Source organism: Cuculus canorus, chromosome 3, assembly GCF_017976375.1.
Source record: "Cuculus canorus isolate bCucCan1 chromosome 3, bCucCan1.pri, whole genome shotgun sequence".
Classification (NCBI taxonomy): domain Eukaryota; kingdom Metazoa; phylum Chordata; class Aves; order Cuculiformes; family Cuculidae; genus Cuculus; species Cuculus canorus.
Genome location: NC_071403.1, coordinates 27,524,836 through 27,541,586, shown reverse-complemented (window position 1 = coordinate 27,541,586; position 16,751 = coordinate 27,524,836). Strand labels below are relative to the sequence as shown.

Here is a 16,751-nt window from a genome sequence, read left to right as displayed (position 1 = left end):
TTTGTGCTTCCCAATACTTTTTTAAGCACAGTAAATTTTAAAGGATTAAAAAGCAGTCTTTTATAGTTAATGCAAATGATGCATTAAGTTAGACCCTTCTCCCAGAGTACAATTTAAAAGTACTCAAAAGTCCAATTATCTTTGATTTAGATGTAAAAATTGCAGAATAACAGCTGTGCCTGCTGAGTGAATATGCCTCTGCAAAAAGATAGCTTATTTGAGTAGAGTTGAGGACAGGTTGCTGAGGGAATGTTTGCCTCTTCTGGCTCTTTTCCAAATTTAACTGCTTCTGGTCAGTTGGAAATGCAAGTAAATTACAAAATAACATTAGAGCAATTTAGAATTTATATTCTCTAAGTTATTATTTTGCATGATACAGAATATTTTTAGGTTGTTCAGTATTTATTGTGACTCTTTGTGGAACAAAACCCCACACACTTAAGATTAATAACTACAAATATTGCAGATAATCTTGCTAAATTTGACTTAATTTAAAAGTACATTTTTTTATATACTAATTACAAAAATTTTTTTAAATAATTTTTGGTACTGAAGAACCACTTTACATGCAGTATATGTATTGAAATATACTCTAATTTACAACCAAATTATACAGTATATATAACATTAATATAAAGTATTATAATAAAAGTATTTTAGCATAAAGTATTTTATATTCTGTATCATAGTATATGGTATGCGAGTATATATTAGCAGTATATTAAATTATTAATATAGAGTATAGCTTGAATATATTATTTAGGATCTATATTATATACATTCACTTATAACTGAAATTTGAAAGATTTGTTCTAAATTGAACTTTTGAGGACATTTACATTGGTGTGAGTGCAACATAAGTGCACTAAACTGATCTTCAAACTGTACAAAATAGTATGACAATTAATCTGATTTGATCCTCTGGGAAAACAGATTGGATGGATGGATGGATGTATGGATGGATAGATAGATAGATAGATAGATAGATAGATAGATAGATAGATAGATAGATATTCTGCTGTTGATAAATATTGGTCTAATCTGATTTTACAACTGATTGTGGAGCTTTCCTAAACTTCCTGGTGAGTCTCCTTCAGGGATTATTTCTCTTCACTGTTAGAAAATATTTGTTATTCTTATTTTTAACCTAAATCTATTTTCAATGTAAATCCTACTCAAATTTTATTACCACTTTTCTTATCTGAATATCTTTCTTTCCCAGCCCCTGCTATTTGCTTTTTGAAAACTCTTCTATTTGTAGTCATCTCTGTTCAGTCATGTTTATTTAGCCTAAGAATCAATTCATTTAAACTTCTCTGAAAGTTCATGCTTCATTTATGTTTAGCCGTTCTCATTTTTCACTTCTAGACTCTCAGTTGGTTTGCACTTCTTGAATTAAGTTGCCCGAAACATAATGTATTGCCCCAAGGTCATACTGCTGCTGAGCAGAGTAGAAGGTTTATTTAGCATGTCCAAATTACAGCATTTCTGTTCCAAGGTTTCGTTTTTAGCTGTAGCATAGCATTTTTGGTTCATGTTCAGATTGATCTGCTCTTTCTCTTTTCCCTGTCTAGCTACTGTCTTGCCAGTTGTTTTACATCCTGTATTTGTTGAGATAATTATTCCTAAAGGTCAGATTAAACTGTTTCAGATTTAAAAGTTTGGCAACTAGTCTAAACTAGTTGAGAACACTACAAAGAGAAGACTTCTAAGGCTGATGGATACTAAGATGGATTAAATGCACCAGATAGAGGGAATCTAGACAACTAGCTTAGATGGTGAATTTCTAATTTACAAGGTAAGATAGGCAAGACGAATCTCATCTTTGGTGCAGAATCTTGGAATTGTATTACTGACTTACATCCATTAATGCATCTGTTCTTTAACTTGTTAAGGCACTTTTAAATTCTCACTGCATCCTCCAAGGCATTTACAGCTTCATGTAACATAATATCAATAGAAAGTTTAGTGAGTATAATCTTTAGTCTGTCATTAGAATTATTCATGAAAATGCAATAGTATTGGAGTGGATTTACTCCTGTGGAACTCCATTTGATTTGATCCATTCATTACAACAGCAAACTGTTGGTATTTCCTCTGAGCGCAGAAAGGATCCTGCTGACATCCAAAGGGTGTGCTAGTTTTGTTTAGTGTAGCTGGAGGATATAAATCTGACAATCATACTGTATGAATGTTGCAATTACCTTCAGCACCAGTCATCATTAATATTAACATACATGATTTTCTCTGGAGTCTAGACTTAAAAGCAAACTTTGTGAAATTGCATTTGCATGAAAGCAAATGAATTAGTGTTTGGGTTGTCGTTTTGTGAACAGGTGTCACAAAATTGATTCTTATTGCAGTATCTGTTTAACATCAGCATCTCCAAGAAACCTTTCTTCAGCTTACACTTAGTATGCTTCTGAGTCAGTCATTTGCATTGCTTCTCAAAAAAAAAAACAGTCTGAGACAAAAAGGCCACGAATTGCTTCCACTTGCATACAAATCTGTGAAAGAAAGTAACTGTTGAGTAAAGGTCTGTTAAAAAGGATATTTAGAACAAAATGCCACCATTGCAGTCTGGTCATTTTTTCACATAATATTGGATTAATCCACATCTTGGGGTAGTGCCTTACAGGAGCAGAAAGGGCTGGAGGGGGAATCAATCAAGAACAATTCTTGAAGAACTTTTCCTCACTGACAAAAGTTATTCCAAACTTTTTCTTTTTAGAGTTACTGATATATACAGGACCATTGTGATGAGCTTTAAAATTACGCCAGTATAAATGTATTGGAAAAATTGGTAGCTTGCAGTAGACTTCTGTCTTTGTCTACTAAAGTTGTGCAACACAAGCCTGAAGTTTCCCTGTAGAACAGGAAAGGAATGACTTTGAAACCCTTTTCCTTGCAACTCTGAGAGAAAAAACAGAAAAAGGAAAAAAAAAAAAAACAGCCAAAGAAACAATAAAAGCCACGAGCCAAGCAACGATATTGCATTTTTCAGAAACATCAATGTATTTCCAAAAAATGTTCTTGTGCTTAGTTTTTTCTTGTAATTTCTTATCCAGCAAGCAAACTATTAACTTTAGCTAAATGTACACATCATTATTGCTATAATGATGTTTTAAAACATACACAAATATACCCTACACACGTTTTATTATTATTCTACTGTATCTCTGCTCTATATGAAAAAGGGACTAGGGGAGAAGAAAATGCAAAATAACACTGGGAAGACTTGAAAACAAGCAGGCTGGATCCACTGTCTCAAGAGACAGACACTTGCTGAAAGTTGTCAGATCTGATTAAGGGAGCTGTGGGCATCAATCAGACCTGACAGTAGTATATCAGAGGTTAGTATAACTGTAATTAGTGAACTGATTAACAGCAGAGAGGAAAAGAGGGTAATGTTTTGGATGAAAATTCTTTAAAACATTTAGATCAGTCTTTAAACTTGAAGGCTGAGTGGCCAATTATGCATTTTACAATGTATAATAAAAGCTAAATTTCACAAAGCGTGCAAGCTGTTCTTCCTCACTATGGTTATTAAAATAAGGTTTGTACTGACTCTAAACAGACTGCTTTTTCCTAGAAAAAAATACAGAGAGTGGGTGCCCTTATATTATTGCTCAGTACAGGTATTGTGATCCTAAAGTTCCATGGTTTCTCTTCAGATTAATGGAACATGTAAAGCTTTATTATCTCTCTATTTTTTTACTAAAAATATGAAAAACTTCCATGCTTTCACAGCAGCAACAAAAAGGAATTCTATCCAATTCATCAGCTTGACTGGTTGTACTGGGTTTGGCTCCGGTTTATTTTGACTTTTGAGTCCATTGTATTGAGGTTTAAAGTAGTGGTGGAACTTTATAAATTAACTTTTTAATTGCTTGGACATCCAGGACTGTGCTGAAAGCATAGAATTTAAATCTTAAATTATAAACTTAAATCTGTTAATCATAACTTTGCAACTGAGTATATGACAAATAAAACTTTGTCCAAAAAAAATGGTTCAACAGTATATGTCAGATGTTTCATAATTACCTTGCTCTGCTAAGGCAGTGTGCTCATACGTTGTGAATCAGTTGCCTTTTCATTAGGTGAACTAGCTGTTCGGTAAAGCATTAGCTGTTCGGTAAAGTTGTCATGAGTTCCTAGGGTTAGGTTGTAAAATAATACATGCTGAATAAAGTTAAAGAAAGTTCAGTTAAAAATTCATTTGCCATTTTAGTGAATTGTGAGTGGCAGCTGTTACAATTTTTCTTGCTCCCTTGTTGGTTTCTAGACCTATTGTTGATTGATTACCGGTGTTAGCTTTAGTGGCTTATTAACTGATGCTAATGTGCATCGATATAATGCACCTCTGTCATTCTAATGTGAAAAACTCAATACAGATAGTTTTGTAAGTTTAGTATTATTGTTGAATATCTCTAAGGTGCTTTGTAAGTGTATGTATATGTGATCCTGTGTTGCCTTTATGTTTAGACCACAAATACATGTTAAGATTTAATGTAATATCTATTCACCCAAATGGGCATATCGCTCATCTGTGTAGCTTTGCATTGTAAGGAATCTGCTTTACTGGAGACCCAATTCTGTTTTAACTGTATAAAACACAACATCAGCCGATTGTCTCTGATTTATGAAAAACAAAATATTGTATTCATTATTTATTGCTTCCCACCTTTCTACCTTAAATTCTTGGTTTGAATTGCGGCCCTCTGTTTTACTTTCTATATGTTTATTCCACTCCCTGCCTAAGCTCCAACTCACTTGAGGTTTTGTGAAATGCTTAAATAAATCATACTGAGTAAGAGTGCAATAAAAAGAGGAATAAAAACAGCATTATGAAAGTGACTTGCAGGCTGCTGCTCTTGTAACATGTTTTGATGGAGTTTTACCTCCGAGAGTGCCAAAGCGGTAAAGTGTCCCTCATGGGGTGTGATATCAGGTATCTAATATTAAAATTTGTGAGAAGATCCAAGGCATCACTGATTAGAAGGGAAATATTTCCAAATTGTATAAAGCCCTAGCATAGCAGCTCTCCCTACAGAACTGCAGAATACGCTGCATTCCAATGAGAGGCTGCTCTGGGTGGATGTGTATAGTTGTGTGCAGTCTTCTGTGTCTCTGTTTCTGCACAAGTAAAGCCCTTGCAGTGAATTTGCTGCCAGAACAAAGCACTAAGAGAAATAGTTATAGCATGAATAGAGTAAACTGTGTAGTTTGTCCGTGGTCCTTTGCCAAAAAGCTGTCAGAAGATGAGGAGTGCTGGCTGTGACTGAGCAAAGCTCCCTGTAGGATTCCATATATTCTTAAAGGCTGGTTTTAAGTGTTGTAAGAGGAAATTATAGATGTGTGTAAAGGAGTGGGAGGAGGAGAGAGAATACCAGTAGGAAGGTTAAAACAATAAAGATTAGGAAGTTACATTAATTGAAATCTACAGAAGCAGAGCTTTGAGAGAGTTTATTTGAATACTGACAAGAAAGCAGCAATGACTAGACCAGAATTCTTATTGTTATCCATCCATGATGAGTCACTGTGGTGGATACAAAACTTGCTATGGGCACTAACATAGAAAGATGCTGGTTCCATGCTTTCCAAAGCTTTTTATTTAAAAAAATAAATAAATAGCTGCTCTTTATTTAGCAGCTATTCTAATGGTTTGAAAGCAAAGAGGATGTAGTACTTTCATACAGCTATGTTAAGTATGAAAATATCTCCGTTGTGCTGCAGCGGTGTGATGACATATGATCCTTAAATGTTTGTGGATCTTAATCCAGCTTTGGGAAGGTAATTTCAGTTTTGAAACTTCCCACAGCAAACAGTCTTTATTGTTGTGATCACTTGACACCCACCTGTAAAACTGGCAGTTCTGTATTTGGACGTGAAATCTAATGGCTGATACCACTTTTGCAGTTCTGCAAAAGCCTTTAGTGATATTCATTTTGTAATAATCGTTTCATTAACAGCTTACTGGCACCAAGGTCTGCTTTCTGAATGGGGCTGATTACAGCAGACTCATTTTCAATCTTCTGTTCCTGCTGTTTATTGGGAATGTTTATTTTTTACTCTCAGGAATGCCCATAGAATCTCTGCTGTAAGAAATTTAACAATGTCTGTCCTTTGTAATAACTTCATCAGCTTGTTCGTTTGAAGAAAAATTGGCAGAAGTATGATTTGGCTTGTCAGGTGTTTACTCAATCACAATATACAAACTTACATAAATAATTGTCAATCCCAAAATTTAGGTTCTTATCAGGTCTGATAAAGCAAAAAACTAAAAGGAGAACACGTTTAAAATTTGCCGTGCATGCTTACTTTATTAATGATGCCTTACCTTAAAAAAGGGTTTGAACAGATGCCAGGCAGACTATTTTGAGAATCCACTTTTAAGATAACAAGGCAGGGAGAATTTGATTTACTGGCCTGATGAGTCACAACCAACCTTTCTCCCTCCTTTTTTAATAATCAGAGTGGTACATTGTCTAAAACAAAAATGGAACACCAGTCTCTTTTCCCCCTGTCATCCCAGTTGATATTTAATCTGAGATGTGAGTCAAACAGTTCTTTGGTTTGACAAGATCTAGCAGATAGGAAGAATGGCCTAGGTAATTTCTAATTGTTTTCTTGAAATTTTCTAGTTGTTTTCTAGAAATCATAGTAATTAGGAAGTTATCGCTGGGGTTTTATTCTGAGTTTTGATTTATTGTTGTATGTATAAAAGGGACAAAAGTCAAGTAAGTGGCAGTTATTCATGGAGACCTAAGTTCTCAAAAATGGTCTTGAAGAATTTAAAGGCAGTGAATTTTGTATTGTGAAATGTTCTAACGACATATTTTATGTAGTTTGTTTTGAAATAATTTAATATGGGGATTGGACCTGTGGAAGTGTGAATTTAAGGGGATTGCTGTAGTTTTACTAGGCTCACAGTGTGTCCAGAAATTATTCAAGCAGAAATAAGATACTAGTCATGTGCAAGGATCGCAAGTGAGCTACCGAAAGGTAAACCTACAGGCTGTGCCAGCTGCTGGAAATGAATGTTGGACTCCAAGAAATGAGAATGACAGATTAGTTCGGGTTGGGAGGAACCTTAAAGATCGTCTAGTTCCAACCCCCCTGCCACAGGCAGGGACATCCCACTATTAAAGACTTCAGTGAGACCATAAGCCTTTTCAGACTAAGAAAAAACCCCAAACAACAACAAAACCTAGCTTTTTTCACCATGTTGATCTACTGAAATTGTGGTGAAAATTTCACTTCCCCTTACCATGAAATCTGGCTTCTAAGGGGACTGAAGAGAAACTGACAAAAATAGTTAGCAAATCATGCAGTTATGGAAAAATGCATTTTCACAGTCACTCAGAATTTTGTTAGTTGATGTTGAAATTATCAGTGTTGTCCCTTTTGACTTCATTTTTCGAAGTGAAGTAATTAGACTTTTTTGTTTGAATTTTTACCTGAACATTATGTAAAGTAATACAGGGATATGTTAAATACCCCCAAAGCTAAATGAAATTATTCCATGCTCAAAAATATTTTTTTTAACTGTTTTTTTTTTTTTTTTTGTATAAAAGTGAAATTGAGCAGCAGTACTCACCTAAGACAGAAAATTGTGATAAACCCATGTTTTCCATAGTAGAAAATGTCGCTGTGGAATGGTTACTAATGATAATCCACAAAACATTGGGAAAGGAGAATTGTATTGTATGTGTGGAGAGAAATTTAAGTTGGCAGTAAAAATATTGACAGTTAACCTATTTCTATTCAGCCATACCCTAATACAAAAACCAGATTGAAACGTCTTGCATGAGTTGCAGTTCATTAAGCAAATGTGACACTTTATTTTCTAGCAATTTCAGTACTGAAAGAGGTGAAGTGGTGAAATAGCAATAGAAATGAACACAGTTCTCACTGTGCTGATAACTCAAGTCAAAATAAAAAAAAAAAAAATTTAAAAAGATGTTTGAAGACTTGGCTACTGTGTCCTTCCCTTGCCCCCAAACAGAAAGCAGAATCCTTTTGCTGAATCTGAATTTTGAGTTTATAACTTTGTGGATAAAATACATTATTTCCAAAAATTAATTATAAAAAAATGCCACTGCTGCATTTAAAACTAATTATAAGATGGATCCTGCTGCTTTGTTTATTATAGTAATTGAAAAAATAATGTATAGTTTTGTTAACATTTGCTGATAGTCAACATTTTTCCTGTAGCTGATATTTTTAATTAGCACTTTATATATTTGAATAATGGTTTGAGACTACAAAGCTGATTTGTTTGGGTTTTTTGGAGGAATTTTTTTCTCAACTGTAATTTCTATCTGCAAAATAAATAGAAGAACCAATCATATTTTCTAGTGAAATATTCTCTGGAGATCTCTGGTCTTATAAAGTGAGACAGTATATCGAGTGTAGCTTTTAATTCAGGTCATTACTTGGAGTAACATTGCTGGTTTAAATTAAGATCAAAGTAAAAGACCATTACAATGAATATTTAGTTATCACTCTGGAACAGAAGAATTAATGGTACCATTTTAAATGTATATACTGATAACATGACTAACATAAAAAAGAAACCCTTGGATCTGAACATTGCCAATTTTGATTTAGGAAATTAGCTAAGGAGCTTGCATTTGTAGTATTTCACACCTTAGAGTCTTAATATGCATTGCTAAATATATTTCCTCACTGTTTGCTAATTAATGTTCCGTGGAAGTACAGCTGCTAATTTTTTGTGGTTGACATGGCTCATTTTAAAGTGATAGCAGTTGCATCTGTAGTAGTGTTACAATTCAGTTGATAAATTATGGTCATACATTTTTACGCCTACTACTTTGTAGGAGTACAAGCATTTTAAAATCCTGTATTTGCTAACAAAATGCACCCAGTAATATTTTAACAAAACGTAGAAACACTCCACACACACCACCACTCGCTCAGTGATATTAGTGACTGAGTCTTTAATGTGTTAAGTTTTAAATATTACAGGGCAGGAACATCTTCTGTAATATCACAAAGTCTGTTCAGGAGTAGTTTTTGGTAATTAGTAAAGACAGATATATTCTGATGGTAAAATAATTGGACTGGAACAATATTGTGAGGCAGTGGAGACAAAAATATTTCCTTGAGGAGAAGAAATAAATAGTATAAGGATATATCCTGTCTACATCAAGTGAAGAAAAAAGTATTATAAATGTGTGTGTTTTGTAAGATACATTTTTTCTAATATCTTGAAAGAAACGCAGAAGCATGTAAGCAATCCAGGTTTGTGGAGTGCATTTATGAGAACTTCCTCCCCCGGGTGCTATAGGACCCAACAAGGAGAGATGCTCTGTTGTACATCATACTCACTGACAAGAAGGGGCTCACTGGGGATGTGAAGAGCAAAGGCAGACTGGACTGCAGTGGCCATGAGATGGTGGAGGTCAGGATTGTGAGGGAAAGGAACAGGGTAAAAAGCAACATCATAGCGCTGGACTTCAGAGCAGACTTTGGCATCCTTGGAGATCAGCTTGGAAGAGTACCATGGAATAAGGCCTTGGAGCAAACAAAGGCCCAAGAAAGATGGTAAATATTCAAGAATCACCTCTTCCAAGCTCAAGATCAGTCCAATCCAATGAATAGGAAGTCAGGCAAAATTGATGAGATGGATGAATAGGTTGCTCCTGGTCAAACTCAAAGACAAAAGGAAGGCTACAGAGGGTGGAAACAAGGACACGTAACGTGGAGGGAATACACATTCTGAGCATCTAGGGATGAAGTTAGGAAAGCCTGAAATTCAAATAGAATTGAACCTGGTCAAGAATGTCAAAGACAACAACTACAGCTTTATGTAGTCTTTGTGTTTTATTTCTGAATATCTAAAGCTAAGAGACAGCCTAATCAAAAAACAGGTATTATGAAAGAACTGATATGGATCAAATGGATGTTATCCTGTCTGATTGTAAACTCAGTTCTTATTTGTAATGTGAAATATAGGTTTATCAAATACTGAATGTTAAAATTTATTTATTACTGTTATGTTTTTCTTTAAGTAGAATTATAGAAAAATATTTATTAAGAGGAAGAATGTGGATGTAATGTTGCTTTAAGAGTCAAAGGCCTTGATACTAAAATTTGTATTAAAATAACCTTGGAATCAAAATCTGTCAGAAGGAACTCTTTCACATGTTTGAGCGGGAAAGTTGACAATTTAGTTAAAAACACTTGGTCAAATAAAGTTAGAAAATGAACGTCCTGTTTTCTAGATCCTGTCACAAGTTGATAAGCTTATTTATAAACATGAACCATTTCAGATTCATGATCTCTGTACTGTTTTCTTTTAATATCATGCCTATTTATCAAAGTTGTTAGACATTTCCTCATTTTGCTAGTTCTTAGTATATTTCAATAATCAGTAGTTGAATTTTTAAAAAAATTCAATTCAGTCAAGATATTCAAAGAATCCCTGTTGTCTTTTGCTCATTAAAACAATTGTTTTGCTCTAGGTATCACCTGAATAAGTTTTGCCCAGTTTCTAAACTTTTATTTTGTGGCCTATGAAACAACAGAATCTGAATTTTCCTTTTTATTTTCTGAGTGATTTCCAACTGCAAGGTTACAGAGTAACCTTTATTTTAATACTTCCAAGTTCTTTTTAAACAAGTGAGACTATAAGTACAGTAAGCTTTGTGCCTTTCCCAGAAACCTCAGGCTTTGATAGACACTGACTATTTAGATTTGTTATGAATAGGCAATGAATAATTGCTCTTAAATCATAGTCGTAACTTACAGGCAGGTTACCACTGAATTTCAGTGGATAAAATTCAGCTCTATGGGGGTTTTATTCTTAACAGTCGGTGCTTAAATAAGAAACGATTGTTATTGAATAGTATATGAGAAATCTGCATTTCTATTTGAAACAAGTGCTGAGAATTTTTGCGGGGGGGGAGGAGTGAGATGCTTTCTTTTAGAGTGACCACTATGTCTGATTTATATTTAAAAATGCTTGAACTGTGGTAATGCCACTTGAGATGACTGTTGAGTGTGTTGTCATTGTGGAGGATGGAGCGTACTGTAGTTGTTTGGCAGTTGGAGACTGAATGTACCTCAGTTATACCTGTTTGATAGTCTTTGGGTTTTATACAAAAAGAGAAGACATTTCAAGAAATGCAATTTGCAAGTATGCAAGAAATGGCACCATAATAGAGACTGACCACAGGCAGCAGTAAAGCTTGCATGTTGCCTTTTCCAGACTGGTGGAAGTTGTTTAATCTATTTTGCAAGTCTTAGGTGTTTACTGTACTGTGGTGAAGGTTAGAAATATTTTATCGTGGATAACTTTTGGTGAGACATATACATTAAATGACTTGCAAGATTATATAAGGAGTTTATTCTGGATAGCTGCTTAATTGTTTTAATGTGGAAAAAGGATACAAATTATGCCCAGTAAGTTCCAGTTATTAATATTTCCATTTGGTTTTCCATACTGAATTCTACCAATGGCTGTCCAACACATTTAGATGCAGCAGGCTGTGTCTGCCTTTTATGTAAAGTAAGTAAAACTTCAGATAGGTTTGTGAAGTTCTACATTGCATTTACTCTGCTGTATATTAAAATACTGATTGTTTTTTGAATTTGAATCTGGATTTTTCTTTTCATATTAAATATGAAATATTAATAGTAATATTTCTTTTTTTTGTTCTACTAGATGCTTGTGACAACACCAGAGAAATGGGATGTAGTGACAAGAAAAAGTGTTGGAGATGTAGCCCTCTCTCAGATGGTAAAACTCTTGATTCTTGATGAAGTTCATCTGTTGCATGAAGACAGAGGACCAGTACTTGAAAGTATAGTAGCACGTACTTTACGTCAGGTAAGAACAAAAAAATTCTTAAAAAAAAAATTATTTTGATAAAGAATAGATAGATTTCAGTGTAAAAGGAGAAGTGCTTAGACAATAAAACCAAAATGCTTAGGGAGCTTATAATTTATGTTAGATCTATTCTGTACTAAGAATGAAGAAAAAACTTGTTTTCTGCTGTCTGTGTTACATCAACTATCAGATTCCTATGATGCATATTTTATTACAGTGCTACTTATTTATTATTTATTTACTTAACATTCATTTATTATTGTACAAATAACAGCAAAATTTAACATTTTTTTTAAAATAATAATCAGATTCATGTTTTAATGTAAGAAAAATTAAAAGTATTTTCTTACCAGGAATGCTGATTTTTAATTAACAATTTTCCTAGGAAAAATGTTGATTTTTTTTTAATTAAGAGTGTTTTCTTAAATCTTGGTAAATCTTTAAGCACTGCTAAAAAATACTACACAAATTTAGCATAACTGGTCCTTTTCTTTCCCTTCTCATTTAGTGGTACTTTCTAAATAAAGATTTGAAATGGCAAGCAGAGCAAAGGATGATTGTGTGGGGTTTGTTCTTAAATCTTGTACAAAAGTATTTGCTTAGGCAATAAATAAGACTCCTCTCAGTGGTGAGATGTACGTTTACAAGAAAAATAAAATGTGGAATTTAAGGGTGAATAAAAAGGGTGGAATTTAAGGATGAATAAAAAGGATGGAATTAGGATAAATGAGAGACTACAATGCCATTATTTTTTTTTTCTCATGCAGAGCAAAAGTATGTCAGTACAAATAATGTGTTGTCATTTAACCCTAGCCAGCAACTAGGTTCCATGCAACTGCTTATGGGTGGGGAGGGCGGGGTCTCATGAGTTGAGATAAAGACAGTTTGATAGGTCAGCGAAGGAAGAGGGAATTATAATAACAATAATACTATATACAAAATGAGTGATGCACCGTACTATTACTCACGACTTGCTGACCAATGTGCAGTCCATTCCTGAGCAGTGATCCCAGCCCTCTGACCAACTCCTCCAACTCTGTATACCAAGCATGGCATCATATGGTATGGCACATCCCTTTGGGCAATTTGGGACAGTTTCTTCTATACCTCCTCACTGGGAGAGGAGCTTGGGGAGGTTAAAAGTCCTTGTCTTAGTATAAGCACTACTTAACAACAAACAAAACATCAGTGTGTTATCAACATTATTCTCATACCAGCTACTATGAAGGAAATTAACTCAGTCCCAGCCAAAACCGAGACATCTGTAACAAATAAAAAATAAACATAATTTGTATTGTAATGGCTGTTTGTAGTATGTTAAAGCCTTTTAGCTTTCAAGTTTCTTCTGTCTTGGTAATGCTACACTAACTTTGTTAAGGTTCTGATTCCAGCTCCTCAAAGAACAGAATAAAAGGGATGTCTGCTGTAATCCAGTACAAAAAGTGTAAAGTTCGTGAACGAAGAACATTAACAATAGTTCCTTAGAAGGAACTAAAGTTGAAAATATTTTTCTATGGAGAACAAGGCTGTGTAAAGTTTAGATTACCTCAAGGACGCTAAAGCTTAGCCTGATCAATAGTGTGTTTTCTTTATTAAATGGATCTAATTACCTTGTTTTCCTTACATGTCTTCGAAGTAAAGCATCACAGCTTTTAGGAGTGACCATGCTGGTCATTGTCTTCATGACAGATTTACAAGATTCATTCATTTTTTTTAAAGCAAAGTTTTGTGAGATTTATAAGGTTGTCTTCTGCTGTCCAAAACTGATGTCTAGAGCCATTTTGTCTGCCCTACATTATTCAGCTTGGCATCCTGCTTCTGCTTCATTTGAATAAAAATCTCCCATAGATCCTTTCCTTTTGTCTGTCAAGCATGTGCAGGTAACTTAAGGAATATAAAATCTGAGGCAATTACATGTTGGGTACTGAATCCTATCCGTTGTGCATTTATTGTGATATAGGAGTATCTTCCTTCAACACGCATTTAAAAAATAGTTCTCTAGAGTGCTTTAATCTTGTAGGATTTCAAGGTTTGTTTTTCTTACTAAGTCTGAGTTTAATTCCTCTGGAATTGAAGCTACTCTTTGTAGCCCTTCCTTAAGCAAAACAGTTGGGGAAAGAAACCAAACGACGAATCTTGAAATTAACTATCTTAGCACCTTTCTGAAGACCTTATTTTTTCTAAGTTTATAAGAAAGGCAGTATTGGAAACCAGTGTGAATCTTTGCAAGAAAGTGGATGAAAACGGGAAAATTTACAGCATAAAGTACACTTTAAAAAGCCCCACAGTTAAATAGAAGACAAAAATGCTTGTAGAAATACTTAGAATTATGCAGAAGAAAACAATTCAAGACAAAAATATTTTTAATTGCAAGCCTCCTAGAAAGCTTGAGGACAAAGAAACAAGAGATGTTTTGTACAACTGTTTTATGCAAATATATTTTTTATGTAATATACAAACACGTAGTAAGAGGGTTAGTTTTGAAAATTACACTCAAATGTCATGTTGCAGCATCTGAGCCTGCAAGCATAGCTCTGTGAAGTTTCCAGAGTACATCCATAGCTAATTATGAAATTACTGGATCTTTTATTTGTTAGCTCAAGAAGTTAACAAATTTTCCGATGTAAGAAGTATTTCACTGGAGTTTAGTGAAAATACTGTTACAGGTGTTTTAAGTCTGCAAAAATATCACATTTAATAATGTAGTGATGTTTTGCAAAGAAAATTATTTAGTTTTTTTTATTTTTAGTTCTTTTCCTAGTTCATAGTTCTGTTTTATGCATTTTGATAAAAGTTCAGAAGTGTCTCCGGAGCAGGAACTAAACCCAGGATACTTAGTCCATCCTTGGAAATGTCCTTCTGACTTTGATGATTCTGTATGAAACATTAAACTTCTCTCCAGCCTTTCTGAAAGTAGTGCTAGAACATATTTTTCATTCGTATCTGTAGAAATATCATACTCGTTCAATATTCATGTACAGAGGAAGTAAGAATAATTGCACAGTTCTTAAAAAAAAAGCAATAAAACAAAAAGAATTGACAACATCAATCTAAAGTATCCATATGCCAATTACACCGCTGCAGTAATTACTGAAATCAATTACCTGATTTGTATACTGGTTTAAGTCATCAAAAATATTGACTATCTTTTCCTGATGTGTAGTGGAGGGATTCAGAAAGTGATTAGACAAGTAGTTCAAAGATAAATCAATCGCAGTTAATAGTCACTGGGTCAGACTGGGGACTGTAGTAACTGGGAGCTATGCTGGCAGATACCATTGACATTGGCCCTGTTTCTGTGCTGTCCCTTCTGGCCACTGTGGGAGAAAGTGTATTGAAGTAGTTGGATTTTTTATATGACCTGGAACAGTCGTTTATTGTATCACTCCTAGGACAGAACTGTGATAAATTCCTTCGACTATTACTTCAGCTTTTTCAATAAATTACTAATAGCTACTCTGTTAATGGTGTATTTCTCTAGTTTCACCTGGATCATACTTCACTAACTTAACACTATTTTATGAGACAATGTCAGTAATCCTGCACAGATTGGGATGTATAATCTAGTGTCTTTTATGTATTGGAGGGCTTGTTATCCTGTCTTATAGAAAAATTGTTTTGTTGGAATCTGTGAGGATTGTTTTGCTCAGATGATGCATAATAGAAAAAAAGGCAATGGCATTATTATTATTATTATTATTATTATTATTATTATTATTATTAGCTTTATTAGTTTTATTGTTTTGACCTTTTTAAGAATTAGTGTTCAGCTATCTACTTGGGCCTACAACTGCGCCAGGAAAGAATGTTTTGGGATTCGTAATCGTATTCCATTCAAATACAGCTTACAAATATGTTCTCAAAACAGGAATATCATGATGCATTAGCAGATCTGTCCTAATTTGTACCTCAGAATGCGTGAATTATGGTTGCACTTTCCCCAAGATGAACACCGAGTCACACCATTTACTGTAAGACTTCAACATGTTCGTTTTAACTTACAACGTTTTTTAGGATCAGGTTTTTTGTAAACCCAGAAGGAGTGTATATATTGGAATTGCTGACAGTTTTACTCATAGCAGAATGAACAGCATATTCATGCATGTTTGCACTTTTCAAATTTTAGAGAATGTTTTTGCAAGTGATTTAAATTGACTTTGCTAAACATTTTGGTGGGAAAATTGCTTTGAGCTCTGTTATATACTGTAGGTATAACATCAAACAACTTCTTTGAATTCAATTTACAGCTTTGATGTTTAAAGTTTTAGTCTAGAATGTAATGCAGATGTAAAACCAAAATGCTTAAACTTTTTAATCAAACTTTTCTTACTTCTGTAGTATCTGCTAAGCTTATTAGCTTGAAAGGGGAAAAATGGCCTTTTTAAAAGATACAGAATTATTTTGTCATAATCATTCAGAGATTTTGATGACTTCTTTGCTGCTTATGGGTATTTTTGTCACAAAAAGCATGCTGAATATTATAGTTTAATGATATGTGAGTTTTTCTACCTTCTCTTAACTATGTGAATGACAAATTCAATAAAAGAAAATCCATAGTAAAAGATTTCTCAGATTTTGAGGAACCAAAGCTCCGATCTTAGACACACAAATTTTATTCCCATCACAGTCTCATTCTTCATATTTAAGTCTCAATAGCCTTATGGATTTGTATTATATCAACAAAGTTCATACGTAAATAATAGATGGGGACAGCGCAGCTGGACAAGCAATCCAGGATTTTCCTGGTGTGGGAGTTTCCTGGTGTGTGTTGATGAGAAATTTCTCCCCTAGGGAACACAGAGCCAAGGAGGAGAGGTGCTCTGCTGTACTTCACACTCACCGACAAGAAGGGGCTCACTGAGGGTGTGAAGATCAAAGGCAGACTAGACTGCAG

At 34.1% G+C, this 16,751-nt stretch overlaps 1 protein-coding gene across 3 annotated transcripts in view; it reads left to right on the top strand.

The window, feature by feature from the left end:
• Positions 1-16,751, top strand: part of ASCC3 (activating signal cointegrator 1 complex subunit 3) — a 265,663-nt gene that overhangs the window by 95,335 nt on the left and 153,577 nt on the right. For all 3 annotated transcript variants that reach the window (XM_054061495.1, XM_054061493.1, XM_054061496.1), the window contains one exon: positions 11,693-11,857. In XM_054061495.1, coding sequence (XP_053917470.1) covers positions 11,693-11,857 — 165 coding nt within the window. The remainder of the gene's footprint in view (positions 1-11,692; positions 11,858-16,751) is intronic.